This window comes from Ammospiza caudacuta, chromosome 6 (genome assembly GCF_027887145.1).
Source record: "Ammospiza caudacuta isolate bAmmCau1 chromosome 6, bAmmCau1.pri, whole genome shotgun sequence".
NCBI classification, from domain to species: domain Eukaryota; kingdom Metazoa; phylum Chordata; class Aves; order Passeriformes; family Passerellidae; genus Ammospiza; species Ammospiza caudacuta.
The window spans coordinates 21,430,060-21,447,017 of NC_080598.1; the positions used below are offsets into that span (position 1 = coordinate 21,430,060).

Genomic DNA, 16,958 nt, shown 5'->3' on the forward strand with positions numbered 1-16,958 from the left:
CTTATAGCTCCTGTCAACTTGGGTGCAGAGGTCCTGAAAATGAACCCCACCACGTCTTTGGAGCCGCATGGGGGTACAGGCTTCTCTGGCTGCTTCCCTTTGGAATATGAATCTTTGGGTTAAATTGTTTAAATCTCAAAGATAAGCATAAATGTCTGTACTTGTGCTTGTTCTTACAAAGGTGTTCTAGGCCATTAACCAATCTCAAGTGGAGCTCCTTTGGAGGGCTTGGAGCTCAGTACATTTCAGTGCAGGTAGGGAGAGATTGAGGCTATAGGATTTAAATGGAGGGGAATGTTCTGGAGTGTTAATCTAATGGTGCAAACCTCACTCTGCTGGGAAGTGACTGGCTCTTCCCTCACCCCATTTCCCCCAGGGCAGCTTGAAAGCTGCTCCCAGCAGCACTGATGTTGCACTAATACCGGTGTTGAGGCCCACAGCAGCCAGCCAGGCCATGCAGGCCTTTCATTGTGGCAGGCACAATACAGGGATTTGCTGTTTGTTGCTGCTGACAAAAGGGCACTCAGGCGGGTGGGGGATGCAGGGAGCCAAGGCTTATTTACACCCCAGGTCCCCCAGCAAGCCTTGCCATGGAGCTCAGAGGGGAATTTCTGTGTGCTGCAGCTTGTGGTGGGCAAAAAGCCACTTCAGCGGTGGCTGTTCTGGGGGTGACACCCAGTGGTGACACACAGGGGAAGCCACTTTGCTCTAAGGGCTGGTCTAGAGCTGGTTCTGTGCAATGAGCCAATGAGCCAGGTGACTTCAGCCAGCCTCCAGGTCTTTCAATGGCTCTGCCTTTGCTGAGCTGCTTAGAATTCCAGCTGCTCTGGATTTTTGGGATTTTTTTGGGAGGAAGCTGGGAACGGATCCCTGCTTCGAGAAGGCGTGGCAGGGGGTCTTTTGCTTCTCAGTATCACAAAATATTTGCAAAGGAGTTGGGACTGGTTGTTAAACCATCTTGTACTCCTTTTCTGAAGGTTTGATCTACATCCTTCTGAATTCATAGGAGTGCATCCTTGGATGAGAGACAGGGATGCATACATACATGGTGGGAGGTAGTAGTGAAGCTGAAGAAATTGCAAAATACATATGGCAAATGGAGTAGAAACACATCTGGGGATGTTTTCACAAACTCAAGGTGCTGGGAGGCAGAAACACTTGTTAATTTTCAGTAGTGTTTTGTATTTCTAAATCCCTTTGGTGCACTGGGAGCTCTCATCCTTCTGTCTGTGGTTTTGTGCAGAAGTTACAACACATTCCTGAAAGATCCAGTTAACAATTCCATTATTGTCATTTTCCAATGGCCTTTTTCTCTTTTCCTTGCCCAGGGGCTGCAGTGAACCTGACTCTAGTGACACCAGAAAAAGCCATCAAACTGGCAGCCAATGACTTCTTCCGGCATCACCTCTCCAAAGATGGGTGAGTAGGGAATTGACCTTCTGCAGTCAGCTTGAAAGACACCAACTCTTGCAACACGTCTGGTGAGACATCAGGAGAAGGTGGAATGGGACAGTGCAGTGACTGAAATATGAGTTGACCTTGAACAGCTCAGCTGGTGATTACGTTCAGGCTAAGGATGCGATGTCTAAAATGGGAAGCATGAAGCACTCCACTGGATGACTGCTCTTTACTCAAGCTTCTAAAAATAGTCCCAGATTTAAGCCAAGGTTAGCAGATCCAGAATGTGTAGTCTAAGTATTTGAGAGGAACCCAATGTCACTGATCATTGCTCAAACAGTTGCTGGGAGGACTCTTGTCCTCAGCATCCTATTGGATCCTCTCATGCTCCTTCTGGCTCGAAAAGGTATCAAGTCAAGTTCTGTAGACCCCAAACTTAGCACCCCTCTTCTCCTTTTGTACCTTGAAAATAGTTTTAGAGAGGTGGTAAATCTGAATTAACTAAGGGCACTTGCAGCAGCTGACCTTCAAATAAATGCTGAAGGAATAAAATTACTGGTTCAGCTTGCAAGTGGAGTTTGGTTCATGTGAATTAAATGTGAGTAAAAGGCATAAGCTAGAGAGGAGCTGGATCCTGAATTTTTAATGCTGCTTTCACCAAGATGTTTCCAAATTGCATGAGAAATAGTTGTGTCTCCCATCAGAGAGAGGCCTTTCCCCAGCGGCAGGCAAGGGCATTGTCTCCAGTCCTCAGTGACAGTAGCTAAAATGACAGCCTGCTTGGGATATGATCCCAGCAATTCCCATTAACAGTAATGGGGTGGGGCCTCAGTGAAAATGCAAAGCTCAGCACAATTACTGAGCTTAACAATTACCCAAAACATATCACGTCAGTCCTGGCTGCTGCAGATCAGTGCCTCAACAACTTCAGTGGACATTGTAGACTGACACAGATTGAGAATCCATTTTTTCTCTGTACCTTTTCTTTCTTTTTTTTTCTTTTGTTCTGGAGTCCTTTAAAGTAGCAGCTAACATATGTCTGTGTGACTCATCGGCTCACAGCTCTTCGTGATTTTCTGACTCAAGTCTTTGAATAGTGTCTCTTCTGTGCTCCGCTCAGACAGTGGGAGGTAGTGATGTCCTCTACCAAGTGGTGTGTCTCATCCCTGCAGCAGACAGCCCAGCACACCTTGGTGTATTGCAGTAAACAGCAGCTCTTTGCCACCACCTACAAAGTGGGGGCTTAGTGGCCTGTGCAGGCCCAAAAAGGTGCCAATCTGCCACACCTTGTACTGCCACTAAGGGAATGGTTCCATGGAAGAAATCAGACTAGCATTGCAACATATTTGGCATTCTGGGAGAGCAATCACTGCTGTGATGTTTCAGCCATTAAAAGGGGACATGCCTGTCAGTTGTTGTCCTGCACCAAGAGGTAAAGGCTTCCTCAGAGGACCAGTGTGTGATTGCCGCAGTGCTGAGTCCAACTTTGAACAGGTCTTTGAGTAAGTTGGGTGCAGCTGTTTCCATGACCAGCTGAGGTTTTCACTCAGACCTCTTCCAGTTTGACTCTTGGGTCACTAACTGGTGCACACATGACATAGATGATATGCTGCACTTAATTCAGAATAAAGGAGCTAGAGAATTTTTCCAAGAGCAAGACACCATGTTCTCCTAAATCTTACATACTGATGGGTCTGGCACTACAGTGACCTAGAGCAGGAGCATGATACCACCCAGGTAGTGGGCAGTCTTTGTGTCTCAACACAGAGCATTTTAGTTCCTTTAGAGAAAAGAGACATTGGGCCACGGTTAGGTGACAAGAGCACCCAGCAGCATGTGGAGTCAGGGTCACTCATCTCATTTAACCACCGTGGGGGGATTGGATGAGTGAAATCTGGTCAGCTGTGCTCTTGAGGGTAGCCAGTGTGAGCTGGACAGAGAGGCAGAGCCTTGATGATGTAAGGTATTTCTACCTAGAAACATCACTGCAAATATGATGGGAAGAAAAATACCTTGTAGATTTGTTGTATCTGGTACAGGCTATGAATGTGGGATCTGGTAGTTTTCTCCCTTGGGATGCTTCTGTCCCATCCTCCCCAGCTGCCTTGGTAAGATGGGACAGGATTAGCAGTGCTGGAATTTAAAGGCCTTTCCCACCCAGGACCCAACAGGGTGCATACCTGCTGGCACATCACAGGGCTGGGCCACCTATTTCACAATTCCAGCCAAAGCCTAGTTATAAACAACAAAATAGCTTGGGGTTAGAAAGGTGAAGCCTGGAGCTGCCTGGCACATGAATATGGTTTCATTTCTTGATGTGTAATTGCATGAGTCAAGGTGATACATTGGGCAAAGCACAGTGAGGGGGTGAGGATCAATGTAAGGTTGGATCAGCAAGATCTTGGTTCAGCTCCCTCAAAGTCCTTTTTGCACAAACCAGTCTGTCTGCTGTGTATTTTCATAGATGCTGTGCCCTTGGGTCAGTATCCCAAAGGATGCTCTGACTCAAAGATGCTGAATTCTTCTAGGCCTGTTTACATTGAATGCCTTTGTGCTAAGCATGTAGCAGTTGTCTTGCCTGAAATATGTTGCACGAGTTGGTAATCCTTTTCTGATAAAATATGCATGTTCTACCAGTATTTGCTGATTAAAATATATGGTATTAAAATAGACCTCAATGTGCAAGAGGAGGAAGCACGTGTGGACCAGAGAGAGTGTGGCAATTCCAGCATGACTCAAATGACTCAAAGTAGCCTCAAGTTAAACAACAGCTTTCAGTGTGCATTAATGTATTTATTTTTATCCTTTGAAAAACTTTGTGTTGAAATTGCTTTTAAACTGCCAGGATAAAAAAGTGGCATGAAGCCTATTTTTGAAAGGCCTGACTGAAAACAGCACCTGTGGTGTAGGAAGCTCCTGACTGCGCATTGCTGGAAGAGTATTTTAGGGATGTTATCACTACGGGTTTGTGCTAGACTCCCTTTTCCCTGACTCTGCCCTTGGACACTGCTGGGGGTAGAGCACTGGGGCAGCAGGTCCTCACAAGGGATCTCATGTCCTTGTTGGTGCAGCTCTCTCCTGAGTGTGCAGGTGTGTGTTCCTGCAGCTCTCTCCAGCCTGAGGCTAACTCAGGGAGGCACTCCTGCCTGTACCATGCTTTTCCCCTCCTTATGGTGCAGGGAGCATGTGTGCTTACAGGCTGGGGGATGTCATTTCTGCTTCTTGGCCAGTTTCTATTTCTTTGCCAGTTTCTATTTTGATGTCAAGGCCATTATGATAACCTACAGCTACAGCTTTTTTGTTTTCTCAAGAAACAAAACTGAGTTGGTCCTTCCAAGCTGTCCTGGTCATTTAGGAGTGACAAAGGCCTGAGTGAGTTGTGTGTGTGCTGAAGACATGCTTGCTATGCTGTGGAGGAGAGGAGGGAGACTGAAAAACCTGAAGGGTACTCCATGACCATGATTGACAAAGGTGATAAGGTCAAGTGATTTCCTGTGATGATTTTGACCTAAGAGCTTCTGTAATTCCCAGGAGAAGAAGGTGGGCCACATAGGAGTCTCCAGGCAGGTCTTTGTTCCTGTGTCTTTCTGTGGGGAAGAGTTTTCACTAGGCTGGGGAAGGCAGAATGTGGAGAGAGGGGAAACCAGGTCTTCAGGCTGCTGGAAACAGATGGGATTTTTTAAAACTCTGGCTTTTTGAAGCTGCATGTGTTGAGAGACTCAGTTTCATGGCTGCTGTTAAAATAGGAGTGGCTTCATTATCCAGAGCAGAGGATGTGAGGAGTCACCAGGGCGAAGTGAAGTGCTTGACTATGAAGCACTTGGGTATGAAGCTGAGAAGGCAATTTAGATTGATAGTACACCAGGATTTAAAGTACATCATTGACTATTGGGTACTCAGTGTGTGAGGCCTCTTTGATTGATTTAAGTATTACCTGCTTTTTATATCCTCTTTGAATCTGGGTGTTAAACATTTCATAAACCAGTTCCTTTTAAGTGTTCTACAAAGTTTTGTGTTTATCTCCAAAGTGTGGAGTGCCAGGTAGCTGTTTTGTTGGGCATGTGTTTGCCAGGTTTTGTTCATTTTTCATGTTCTTGGTTAAATATTCTGCCTTGGCTGCAGTAAAGTGTCTCATGCCTTCTTACATAAGCAATTTGTTGCTCATAAAAACTTTCCAGTGTCCCTGGATGAGTTTCCTGCTGCTCTTCTCCAAGGTGTTATTCCCTTACTCATCCTGTCCTCTTTAATCTTGACCTTTTTTTGTTTGTTTTCTGAAGCAAAGGCTGGCAATCTGCTGTCTTAGCAGCTCAGATTCCTAGGCAGACCAGCATGACTGACTTAATTCTGTCTCTGCTGATGCTAGAAAATTTTCTTCTATTCTGCTTCCTCTTGTCTTGTATCTTTGCACAAGGAAGAGAAATAGCCAAGTGGGGACAAGTGAGGTATTTTTCCTTCAGTCTTGTGCAGTTGTGGAGGCTGGAGCTTGTTGTCCATTGCCTTCCCAAGTGATATATGACCCCAGGGCTCTTTCCTTCATCTGCTCTTCTTTCAGGCTCTCCTGAAATACTTGGACCATCTCTTCTGTGGCATGAGTTTAAGTATCAATTGCATGGCTTGGATGATCCTTGAGCTGCAGAACACTTAGGCTGTAAAGTGAGGCTTTCAATTTAGGAAGAAGGAGTGCTGCTGCTAGTCCTGGTGCTGAGCTGTTGTATCACCCTGCACAAGACTGTGCTTAGTCTTTCTTTGGCACTTGTGTGCCCAGGCAGCCTCTCCTGCAGTTATCCACTGGATACTCAGACACCTCTTCGGTGTAGGTAGCCCTCATCCAACTCACTGAGACTTGGAACTGGGGAAATCGCTCCCTTCCCCTTGAGGAGACAGGAGCTGATCATGTCACTGTGCCAATTCAGGAACAGCTGTTTGGGGAGAGCTCTTTTACTTAGCACACAGAGGCCAGGCAGTTACAGTGGGTTGAAACTGTTGACATCAAAGGTCAGCCAAAAAGTAAATGCACTTTCACCTGTTAATCTGGAGGGAGATAGAGATGTGCTGTTTAATCACAGAATGCACCCATGGGAGGAGCATTGTCCTTGTCATCATTCCAGGCACATGTCTTGGGTTGAAACATGGGTTGTGTCTGTGTTCAGCATGCTCAGTCGTGTTACCCTGTCCATTGTTCACTTCCACAAATGTTCACATAGGAACAAAACACTTGGAATTTCCTGCCAGGGCAAACCTGATGCAGGTAAAGAGTCAACCTCCTCTTGACTTAGTCCAAACATGCAACACAGAACTCCTGTACATTCCTGGAATAATGGCTTCCAGATCAACATTTAATCTGGCATGTTACTTTGAGATGTATCTGTTCTACATCAGTACTTTATTTGGCTTGTCTGAGGCATTTTTGAGCTGGCACTAGAAATGAGAGGGAGCTTGTAGTGGGAACTGTATTGCTTTTACATTTCCAGCATTGTAGCTCCAGCTTTTCTGAGGTGCAGTTGCAGTAGCTTGTTCCCCCTTGGAAAATCAGGGGTTGGATTAAAGGGCAGTTTGTGTGCACATCCCCCTGTGACTGTGGCAGAGAGGGAGCTCTTCCTTTGAAGGACAACTCCTGTCTGCTGGTCTTCTAATCCATATCAAAGACCCACTATGTAAATTGTTTGAAAGGAACTGGCTCTGTCTGCTTTGAAACTCCTGGGGAGCTTTCTGCAGCCTCTTGGCCTGACAGACAGAGGCAGGGGTTATTTTATGAGTGAGGAAGGTGATGTCCAAGATGGGGACAGTAGCCTTTTGGGTAGGAAATAAAAATGGATTGCTTTGGATGGATTTTTCTTTAGCTCAGAGATTTCCTCTCTGGAAATGTTATCCTGATTCCAGAATGGCTGGTTCTGGTCCCTGCCCAAATACAGTAAATTCCCACATGGTCAAGATTCTGAGAAACTTGAAAAAACCCTAAACTGTTCCCATGTGACATCAATATATCAATGCTGTCAGAGATCCTGACTTTGAATTGATTGCTCCCCAAAAGCCTTCCATAAACCTCTAGTTCCTGTTTTTTGACTTTTTCAGTTCTAGTTTGAAACTCTAATTTAAATCAAGCATCTAATTTAAATCAAGTATCTCCTCGCCTTTCCATTTGACATTTTTGACTTGTCACAAATTAATAGTATGTCAGTAAAAAATGTAGAACAACTGATTTCTGCCAGCGCAGAATTTTAGGCTATTGTGTATATGTTATATTTAACACTCCCTTGCTGTGATAAAAGATGGTTTCTGGATTTGTAGGATCAGATCTTTGCTGATGTTGCAGCTTTTGAAGTTAGTTGAGATGTGCTGGTTTTTAAACCACTGGGGATAAGGCCAGTGGTGCCTTAAATATTTAAACTCCTTTGTTGTGCAGAGATTAACAGTTTTCAGACTTTCCTTTTATGTGCAGACTGGTGAGGTTTTGCAAAGGCAGTTTGACCCCTGTATGGCAGCTTTTAAACCTGTCAAAAGATTTGCTTATCCTAAGCTACATTTTTTCTTGGACTCTCCCCAGTTCCCAGGATGTGCAAACCAAAAGCTGAAAGCCCTTGTTCTAGATGCTTTTGATGTATCTGTTTGACATCTCTAAAGTACACCCACATGTGTAAATCCTTCCTTGGGCCATACTGGCATAGCTCCATCAAGTCATGGATGACTTTAGTTGGCTGGGATAATGGTCCAAGATGAATATGTAGGCCAAATCTTTCCTGATCTTTTGAACTGGTTATCAAAGCAGTCACCCTGGATGAAAGCCAGAAGATATGTACTCTAGGGATGCTCCAGGGCTCTTGCTAAAGTGGGAGATGCTCTGCTGTGCCAAGGAGAGCTTCTGGCAGCCAGCTCCTTTGGGTGGTTTGCTTCCTCCCACAGCCAGGCTGGGGACTGTGCAGCCTTGCTGCTGACTGTATCAAGCCACTCAGAGACTGCTGCTGTGCTTCAGGCCACCCAAAAGGCACAAGTTGGCCACGTCCAAATGGCAGTGGCAGTGGGAACCTCTGGATTTGCACACCCTAGTTCCCCCACACCTCCAGGAAAGCCTGCTGTGCACACAGCAAGCACCCGTGTGGGTAACTCCGTGGGAGGGATTGTTCTTTGCAGCTCCTCATCTGTGGGGAAATTTGGAAAGGGGAGACTGAAATATTCCTTCTTTCAGCCTTATAGGAGAGCTCTATATTTAGTCACTGGTAATCTCTGTTGTGGCTCTGTGCCTTTAATCCCCTGCTCTCATATCCTCTCCAGAGAAGATGAGAGGTGGAGAAATGGGCCCAGCTTACGTGGTGGGCCAGCAGGATTACTGTGCATCTGCCCTCCCTTTCCTGTAGGGCTGGCAATGAAACTGCTTTGCTGGCCCACTGCCCCACAGCTGGGCTGTGTGTGTGCTTGGGAAACCCCTGGCAGGGAGTGTGCCTGGGCTGTGCAAGGGAGTGGGGAGTGTCACTGTGGGACTGCTTCTGCCACAGCGTGGGGATGTGCCTTGAGCAGGTTAAGATGAGGTATTGCTGCAGAGCAGGGCTGGGGGAGGTAAAAATGGTACTTGCATTTAAAACAAAAAAGAGGAGGCTGTTTCTCTCTGGCTGTGTGATTTATACACACTTCTTTTTTAAGCCCTTTTAGGAAAGACCAGGTCAGGTGTACTTTTTAATCAAGTCTGTGTTTTCTGGTGCCAAGGCATGAGATTATTTTACAGGGCAAAACCACATCACTTTCTGAATATCTTATGAGGTTTTGTATCGTGAATTCCTCTTTTTAGCCTTAGCTGGGCTCTTTCATAGTTTTGGAATGGAGGGAACAATGAAATGCTGCATTTTGCTGCAGGAGAACATGTTGCTGATAGTCCCTGCTCTCTAGTGCAGAGAATACACAAATCTTCATTGCTGGAGGTCCATCCCATCCCTTGTCTCTCAGGGAGAACCAGTTTAGTGCAAAGGCTATTTGTTCAGGTTTGGAAAACCTTGTAACATGAAACAGCTCCTAGCCACAGAGGAACTGCCTCCCTGATTCATATTCACTCTTTATTTACTTTGCTTTTCTCAGAGAACTCTAAAGCAGCAAGTTGAATATTTTCCCTCCTTGTTCCTAGTCCTGTGGTCTGTGTTTGTTGACAATTTTTAAATGACTAGGCTGGCAGGAGGAAAGCTGCTTATCCCCCTTAATGCTCAGGTCCTCTGCTGCCCTCTGAAGTGATACCCTTTCTGAAAGCTGTGCCCTGACCAGGGGCACCATCAGCCTGGAAGAAGCTGCAGTGCTGTGCCTATGGGTGGAGGGGGCTGTGTACTCCTGTTTGGGGCTGTTCTGATGGGGCTTGTGGCTTTTCTGAATGTTCTGTTTCTGGGGACAAAATGAGTCTGTTTTCCAGGTCCGGTGGTGCTGGCAGAGATGCCAAGCCAGGGTTGTGCTGAACTGTCAGGCCTAGCAGGTTCTGCTGTCCCCTTGGCTGCCTTTCCTGTAACCCCCAGCTGGCCAAGAGGCCTCGAGCCTTGTACCCAGCTGGCCAAGTGTTATTCCAGGCCACCTCCTCTGATGACTCTCTCTCTTTTCTTTGGGCAGGAAAAAGCTGACACTGCTGAGGGAGATGCTGGCAGGCTGTGGTGCAGGTACCTGCCAGGTGATTGTCACCACTCCCATGGAGATGCTCAAAATCCAGCTGCAGGACGCAGGACGCATTGGTACGTGGGCTCTCCTTCCCTGTGCCCTCAGCAGGGAGGGGGAAGGAGCTGGGGCTGGGCTTTCAAGGCAGAGCTGAGAGGAGGAGTGGAGAAAACCCTTTTCCCTCCCCCTGCTCTCCCACGTCAGAGATACCACAGATGTAGCAGGTTTCTCCTCCTCCTCCCAGCTTCCTTCCCCCTGCACTTTGCTCAGCTGGCTTTGCAGAGGCCCTTGCAGTTACAAAAGGTGGTGGGTTTTTTGCTCAAAGCAATAGGCTTGGCAAGCAAAACAGCAAATGCTGTTGGTGGATGGAGAGACAGGAGAGATGAGTGGGTGGTCAGCTTGTGGGTGATTCAAACCTGGTAGATCCTGTGCACCCAAAAGGGATTAACATCCTCCAGTGCCTTTCCTGTGCTGCTTCCTCCATCTCTGTGTTTTCTGATGTCTGTTTGTAGCACCTCCCTAACAGCTTCCCAAGGGGATGTGTTATTTTCAGATGACATGTCTCCCCTTGTACTCTTTTTTCCTCTCTGACAAAATCAGCAGTTTGTCTTGGTTGAAACAGTAAATAAAATTCTCCCAGTGCACTGTATTTGAACGAGATTTGGGATCAGGCTCCTGGGACTGTGGGCGTGAGCTGGCAGGCAGCAGAGGCAGGAGGGAGCGTGAGCCTTTTGGCTGAAACACTGTGGAGTGTTTCTGGTGAGAGCAGAGACCAGAGTCTGGCATGGAGACTCCAGGGGAGAGAGCTGTTTGCTCCTTCCTTAGTTTCTTCCAGAGGTCAGTCTGGGCTGTGGCCCCACTTCCCAGGAGCCCTGCATGACACTGTTAGATACCATGTTTATGGCCCTTCCTGGAAAATGGGCCAATTTGTCCTTTAATCTCTCATTTGATGTGGCATTCCTGAATAATCACAGATTTACTTTTTCTTTTCTCTCTTCACTGGTTTTACTGCAGACCTTATCCTCTTTGTGCGTATTATTTTAAAATGTTGGAAGGATTTAATCCGTGGTTTGAGGGTTCAGGAGAGGTTTTCGATGCTGTGAACAGCCTGTTCTCTGTGTGGCAGGAGAGCTGTGGTGTGCCGGGATTACTTACAGAGTGAGGTGCTCTCCATCTTCTGGCCAAAGGGCCGAAGTGCAGCAGTTGGAAAAGTGGGAGGAACCAGGATGTGTTTAGAAATGTGACTGAGAAACTCCCCAGGTTAATGATTGCTTCCCGGGGAGGGAGGCAAAGAACAGAACTTGGGGAAAACTGTCTCGTTTATGAGCATCCTGTTTGTTACACTGGCAGCTCAGGGACACACCTGGAAGCAGGGACTGTCCCTTGCCTGCTCACAGCACCCCCTGTTCTCTGCACTGCGGAGATGGTGTGGGACGGGCTTGGGCAAACCGGCCGGTGGGAGAGCGCAGCCGACAGCCCTGTGCTGTGGCAGCACTGCCAGCGACTGGCACAGGCTGAGGGAATGGGTACACTGGGGGACAGGCTGGCAGGGCACCTGCCTGGCCTTTGTGTGTGTGTTGTGCTGCCCCTGTGGTTCCGTGTCCCGCAGCCTGGGCAGTGGGAGGCTGCTGTGGGGCACAGGCTGAGGGAGGCTGCTGTGGGGCATGGGGCGGCAGGAGGCTGCTGTGGGGCACGGGCAGCAGGAGGCTGCTGTGGGGCATGGGGCGGCAGGAGGCTGCTGTGGGGCATGGGGCAGCAGGAGGCTGCTGTGGGGCATGGGGCGGCAGGAGGCTGCTGTGGGGCACGGGCGGCAGGAGGCTGCTGTGGGGCACCCACAGACCGGGGCTGGCGCTCTGCTCCCCAGAGGCACAGAGGAAGCTCATGGCGGCGCAGGGCCAGCCCTCCTCCTCCCCCGCGGCGGCGGCCAAGCCGGCTGTGGAAAAGCGCCCCACAGCGACCCAGATAACCAGGGAGCTGCTGCGGAGCAAAGGCATCGCCGGACTCTACAAGGGCCTGGGAGCCACGCTGCTAAGGTAGGATGGCTGCTAAGGTAGGATGGCGTGGGCTTTTGCACAGGGCACTGGCATCCCCAGCCTTGGGCCTGAGGCACCACCCATCCCGGGGATGAGCCTGGAAAGGAAGTGTTGGCTTCAGCAGGTGTGGGCTTGGTTTAGTTCGTTTTCCATGCACAGGTTTAGTACATTAAAGAAGGAAAGGTCAGAGAAGCGATGGAGGGTATCTTTTTGTTCCTGTAAGATTTAATTCTGCTGCTTTCTGTGAAAGGTTTTTGTGTGCCCCATGATCTGTATTTTCACACTGTACAGAAGTCCATGTGAGCTGGCAGAGTAAAACTGTCAGCCTGAGACCCCAGGGTGTGCAATGGGAGCTGGCCACAGAGCGTGTTGGATGCAAGGACTGATGCCTGCTCTGACACTCTGCCTATGCTTTCACAGTGTCACTCTAGCTTTAACAAAGGTAGAGCTAAAGCAGCACCCAGGGCGATGGAGGGCAGGATGGGACCTCTTGTAATTAACAAAAGTGGTCAAAACAGTTGACCTCTGAATGTGCTGGTGTCTTTGGTTTGAGTGTTGGAGAAAAGGAGGAGCCCACTGATCCTGCAGGGCTACATCCCTCCCATAGGCCTGTTGTCCTTTGTGCAGTCACTTTTGCCCCACTGAGTTTTAGCTCCTGTCTGCACTGCAGTCACAGAGCCAGGATATCTGCATTGCACTCGTGGCTGTGCTGACAATGTGTGATGCTTGCAGCCCTTCCTTTGCTCAGTTTGTTGGTGTCCTGTGCTGACTTCGCTCATCCTTGTTCTTTCTTCCTTTTTTCCTGCCCCACTGCAGGGATGTCCCATTCTCCATTGTTTACTTCCCACTGTTTGCAAACCTGAACAAGCTGGGCCAGAAGGACCCCAATGTCAAGGCTCCGTTCTACGTGTCCTTCCTCTCTGGATGTGTGGCTGGCAGTACGGCTGCAGTGGCTGTCAATCCTTGTGATGGTGAGTCCTGAGCAGCCTGTGCTGGTGGCCTGGTGCCAAGTGACAGGACTCAGAGGCCCAGGCTGGGCCAGGTGAGAGGAGGGTGACTGTGCCAGCCTTTTTGCAGCATGAGCACACAGAAAGGGACAGCTCTGCTGCCTCCAGCTCTGATGGTGTGAGTTCAGCTGAGTTACAACATGGGCCACAGCTTACACACAGGTTTGCAGTACTTATTAGGTATGTCAGGAAGAGAGTGTCACTGATTTCAGATATTCTTGGCAGGAAAGGCACATTTCCATGTGAGGCAATAATGGCAATAATATGCAGACCAAGTGGACTTAAAATTGTCTGGGCAAACAGGGGAAGCCTCAGATCTGTGGCCTTTTCTCCTGCTCCACAGCAACTGCCTTAAGTACCACCTTGGTTTCTCTCCTGTGAAAAACACCAGAAAGTAATTGCTCTTTCCCCAACACTGCACATGCTCCAAGGTGTGAAGAAATGTAGGAGTAGAATTATGTGTTTTAGATGCCTCTTCCTGAAGGAGATGAGCTATTGAAAATAAGTTCCCACTTTGCAGAGACATATCTGAATTTGGAAGGTTTAAAGCTTAAGTCAGCTTTTGAAACCTTGATCACAGGGAGGGAGGGAGGGGTTGGGTTTTGGGTGGCTTTGTGTTTCTTTTATCCATATGTAAAGGAATGGGTTTGTTTTCCCTGATAAATGTGTGAAAATGGTCTGTATTCTAGGTAATTTTGTTCTGATCATTTCAAAGACGTTACTCTCCTGCCTGCTACACTCCAGTGCTCAGCAGTGTCTCCCCTCTCTTTCCCCCCAGTGATCAAAACCCGGCTGCAGTCCTTGCAGAGAGGAGTCAATGAGGACACCTACTCAGGCATCCTGGACTGCACCAAGTAAGGCTCCTCATGGCAGAGCCACCACATCAGGTGTTTGGCCAGGCAGGCAGTGCAGCTTCTACATCCAACCAGAAGCTGTGCTTCATGTTCCCTCTGTCCCTGTGCTTCTATCAATCTATCTGTCTATCTGGAGATATATATATAGATATATGAGCAGATGTATAAATATAGTTTTATAAAAGAGAACTTCCCATATTGAGCAAGAAAAATATAGCATTTATATTTAAATACTTCTGTCCAAACCCCAGTAGTCATAACACTGAGATTTTATTTCTGCAAAGGGAGGCAATGTTGTAGTCTCTCCCAAGGCCCCACTGTTGGAAAATCCTACAGTATTGAGTCTCATATCCCTCCTGGGACTGCTCTGTGCAGTGTCTGCAGAAGCGTTGCCAGAGTGTGCTGTCCCCAGCTGCATTATCCTCTGATCCTTTGCTAAACTATGGTCTGGCTGCTTCAAAACACAAAGGGACTTCTCTGCTTTTGTATTCCAGTGGTAGCCAGAATCTGTTGCCATCTGGCTTCGTCCCATGCTGAGGGAGCTTTTGAGCAGGGGGATCGCTCAATGCAAGCATGGGGTTGTGTTAGCTGTACTTCTGGACACGAGCAGGGATGCAGGGATGGGGCAAGTTCCTGCACGGCCACTTGTAGAGCACTTGGGCAGTGATGGGAGATTTGCTGTGGGGGCCGTGCCAGGCAATAGAGCTTGCCTGAGTTTAGTCTCTGGAGGGAGGTGGAAAGGCAGGGCACGGCCAGGGGCTCTCCTGGCACGGTGGAGGGGTGGGATGGACACTTACCTGTCTGTGCCATTTGTCCCCAGGAAGATCTGGCAGAGGGAAGGGCCCTTGGCCTTCTTCAAAGGGGCCTACTGCCGAGCCCTGGTGATCGCTCCTCTCTTCGGCATTGCACAAGTGGTGTACTTCGTGGGCATCGCGGAGTTCCTGCTGGACCTGCTCCCCAGGCGCCGGGCCTAGCCCTGCGGGGCTGCCTGTGCCTGCCCCCGTGCAGCGCCGGATCCATCCCCGTGTTCGCCATCCCTGTCCATCCGTGTCACAGCAACAGCGCAAAGGCTTCGGCAGGGCCGCAAGGGACCTGGGGCCCGCGTGGGCAGACTGGGGAGGGAGAGAGTCCCTTCCCTGCCGCCTCTGGAACCCGCCCCTCCCGCTCCTTCCATGGACAATACTTAATTATTCCTCTCTCTCTCTCTCTCACTCTCTCTCTTTTTAATTTCCCACTTTTTGCTTTTAAATTGTCATTCTTAAGGACACTGGTAAGCGCAGACTGGGCTTGCAGACCCAGAAGTCTCCTCTCAGTCTTGGGGAGGAGGAGAGATGGGAAAGTAATAACTTCAATCCTCATCCACTCGAGTTTCCCTTTCTACCTGGAGCTGCCAGCCATCTGAGGAGGAGCTGGAGGGGCAGCTGTGTCCCCTCAGCGCCTCCTTGGCTCTGCTGACCTCGGGTCAAGAGTGAATGCTGCACAAAGGGGGCTTAACTCATTGCTGCTGGAGGCAGGGGTGGGGGGGATGCTGGCTCTGGCAAGTTCCTTGGCCTGGAAACCTTCAGTCCTCCCTTCTCCCTTTTTAAAAACTAGTTGGACTTAAATGAATTCTGACTGTTCCTATTGATTTTGTAATTATTTTTGTTTTAAAGCAAAGGGACATCCCTCCTAACTAGGTGTCACAGGCACATCTGGGTGAGGTGCAGAAATAAGGTGTCTGCTCTGTAGGGAACATGTCTGTGGGATCACATGAATGTCCAAAGATGCTTCCCTGCTTGGCTACAGGCACGGAAGGGAGAGGAACTTGGGATCAAGTTATTTTTGTTTCTGGGTGGGTCTTTTGTTTTTGTTTTGGTTTTTTTGTTTGTTTTTGTTTTATTAGTTTGTTTTTTGGGGAGTTGTTTTGTTTTGTGGGGATTTTCTTTAGTTCTATTTTGGGATTTTTTTTGTTGTTTTTGTTTTTAGGTTTTTTTCTGTTTTGTTTGAGGTTTTTTTTTTTTTATTCAGGGTTGTGGGGAGGAAAAACCAAACAAAAAGAAGCCACTTACATTCCTTCAGCCTGCCCACTCCTAGAGTGATAAAGCTGTGGCTGCAGGTGTAGATCAGCTGATCTGATTTTTTCCCAGCCTGACCCCAGGTGTGTGGAAGGAAGCACTGGCTCCAGTTCTGGCACTGCCCAACCCCATGGAGCAGCAGTAGAAATGCTGCACCTGTGGGCTCACCCTGCCAGGTGAGAACACAAGGTCTGGTTGTGCTCTGATGTTTGCCTTGGGTGTGGCTGGAGCCAGTGGGTGTGGAAGAGGCAGAGGGTTGACACTCTCTGAGCAGGGAGCTGTTTGTGAGCCCCGTGCATCACAAGAACATCCTGTTTGCTCCCTGTGGGGATCAGGGCTGGGTGGCAGGGGGCGAACCCACACCTACAGCCTGCTCTGTCAAAGGGACACTGCCCCAGCTAATATCACTTGTCAGAGGAATTCCTCATTCAGTACTCTCTTGGGCTGTGTGACTAATTCTAGTTGAAATTATCTTAAGTGTGAGATCTACCAACCCAGTGTGATCTTCGTTATTTATTCCATTTGGTGCAATCCACCCAACTTTGGTGTTGAAATTAAACTGATTGAATTCACTTTTCATTCCTTCTTTTTGCTTTATTCTCCAGGCGCCTGCTTGGTGTTTGTGTTTTGAATGTGTATTTAAATTAATTTTTAAAATAGCCTTGTTTTTAATGTTTAAAAGAAAACCACCTCTGTTTCACCGTTCTTTGGTTAGGTTTTTGTGAAATGTGTATGTTGGGGGCCTTCTTCCTTGATGCATCCTTTTTCTCTTTGAAAAAGTTGTTCTGTGGCTGATTTGTTACTTGTCACTTTGCATATGTGAATAATTTTCTCTTTTCTTTTTTCTTAATGACTTCTCTGTGTATCTGGGAAGGAATCTGTGCAAAGGCAATGATAGATGTCTGTGCTGTGTGTAGTGCTGTGACGCTGCTCTTGTTCTGGATTTCCCTTGGGTGGATTAAAAGAGAAAGGTTTATTTTATTTTTTCTTTAA

The 16,958-nt window shown here is 48.1% G+C and overlaps 1 protein-coding gene across 3 annotated transcripts in view; it reads left to right on the forward strand.

Moving 5' to 3' along the window:
• SLC25A22 (solute carrier family 25 member 22) overlaps window positions 1-16,958 on the forward strand; it is a 51,973-nt gene extending 35,015 nt beyond the window's left edge. For all 3 annotated transcript variants that reach the window (XM_058806751.1, XM_058806752.1, XM_058806753.1), the window contains exons 5-10: window positions 1,329-1,419; window positions 9,976-10,094; window positions 11,882-12,050; window positions 12,867-13,021; window positions 13,836-13,911; window positions 14,732-16,958. In XM_058806751.1, coding sequence (XP_058662734.1) covers window positions 1,329-1,419; window positions 9,976-10,094; window positions 11,882-12,050; window positions 12,867-13,021; window positions 13,836-13,911; window positions 14,732-14,885 — 764 coding nt within the window. In that variant the 3' untranslated portion in view covers window positions 14,886-16,958. The remainder of the gene's footprint in view (window positions 1-1,328; window positions 1,420-9,975; window positions 10,095-11,881; window positions 12,051-12,866; window positions 13,022-13,835; window positions 13,912-14,731) is intronic.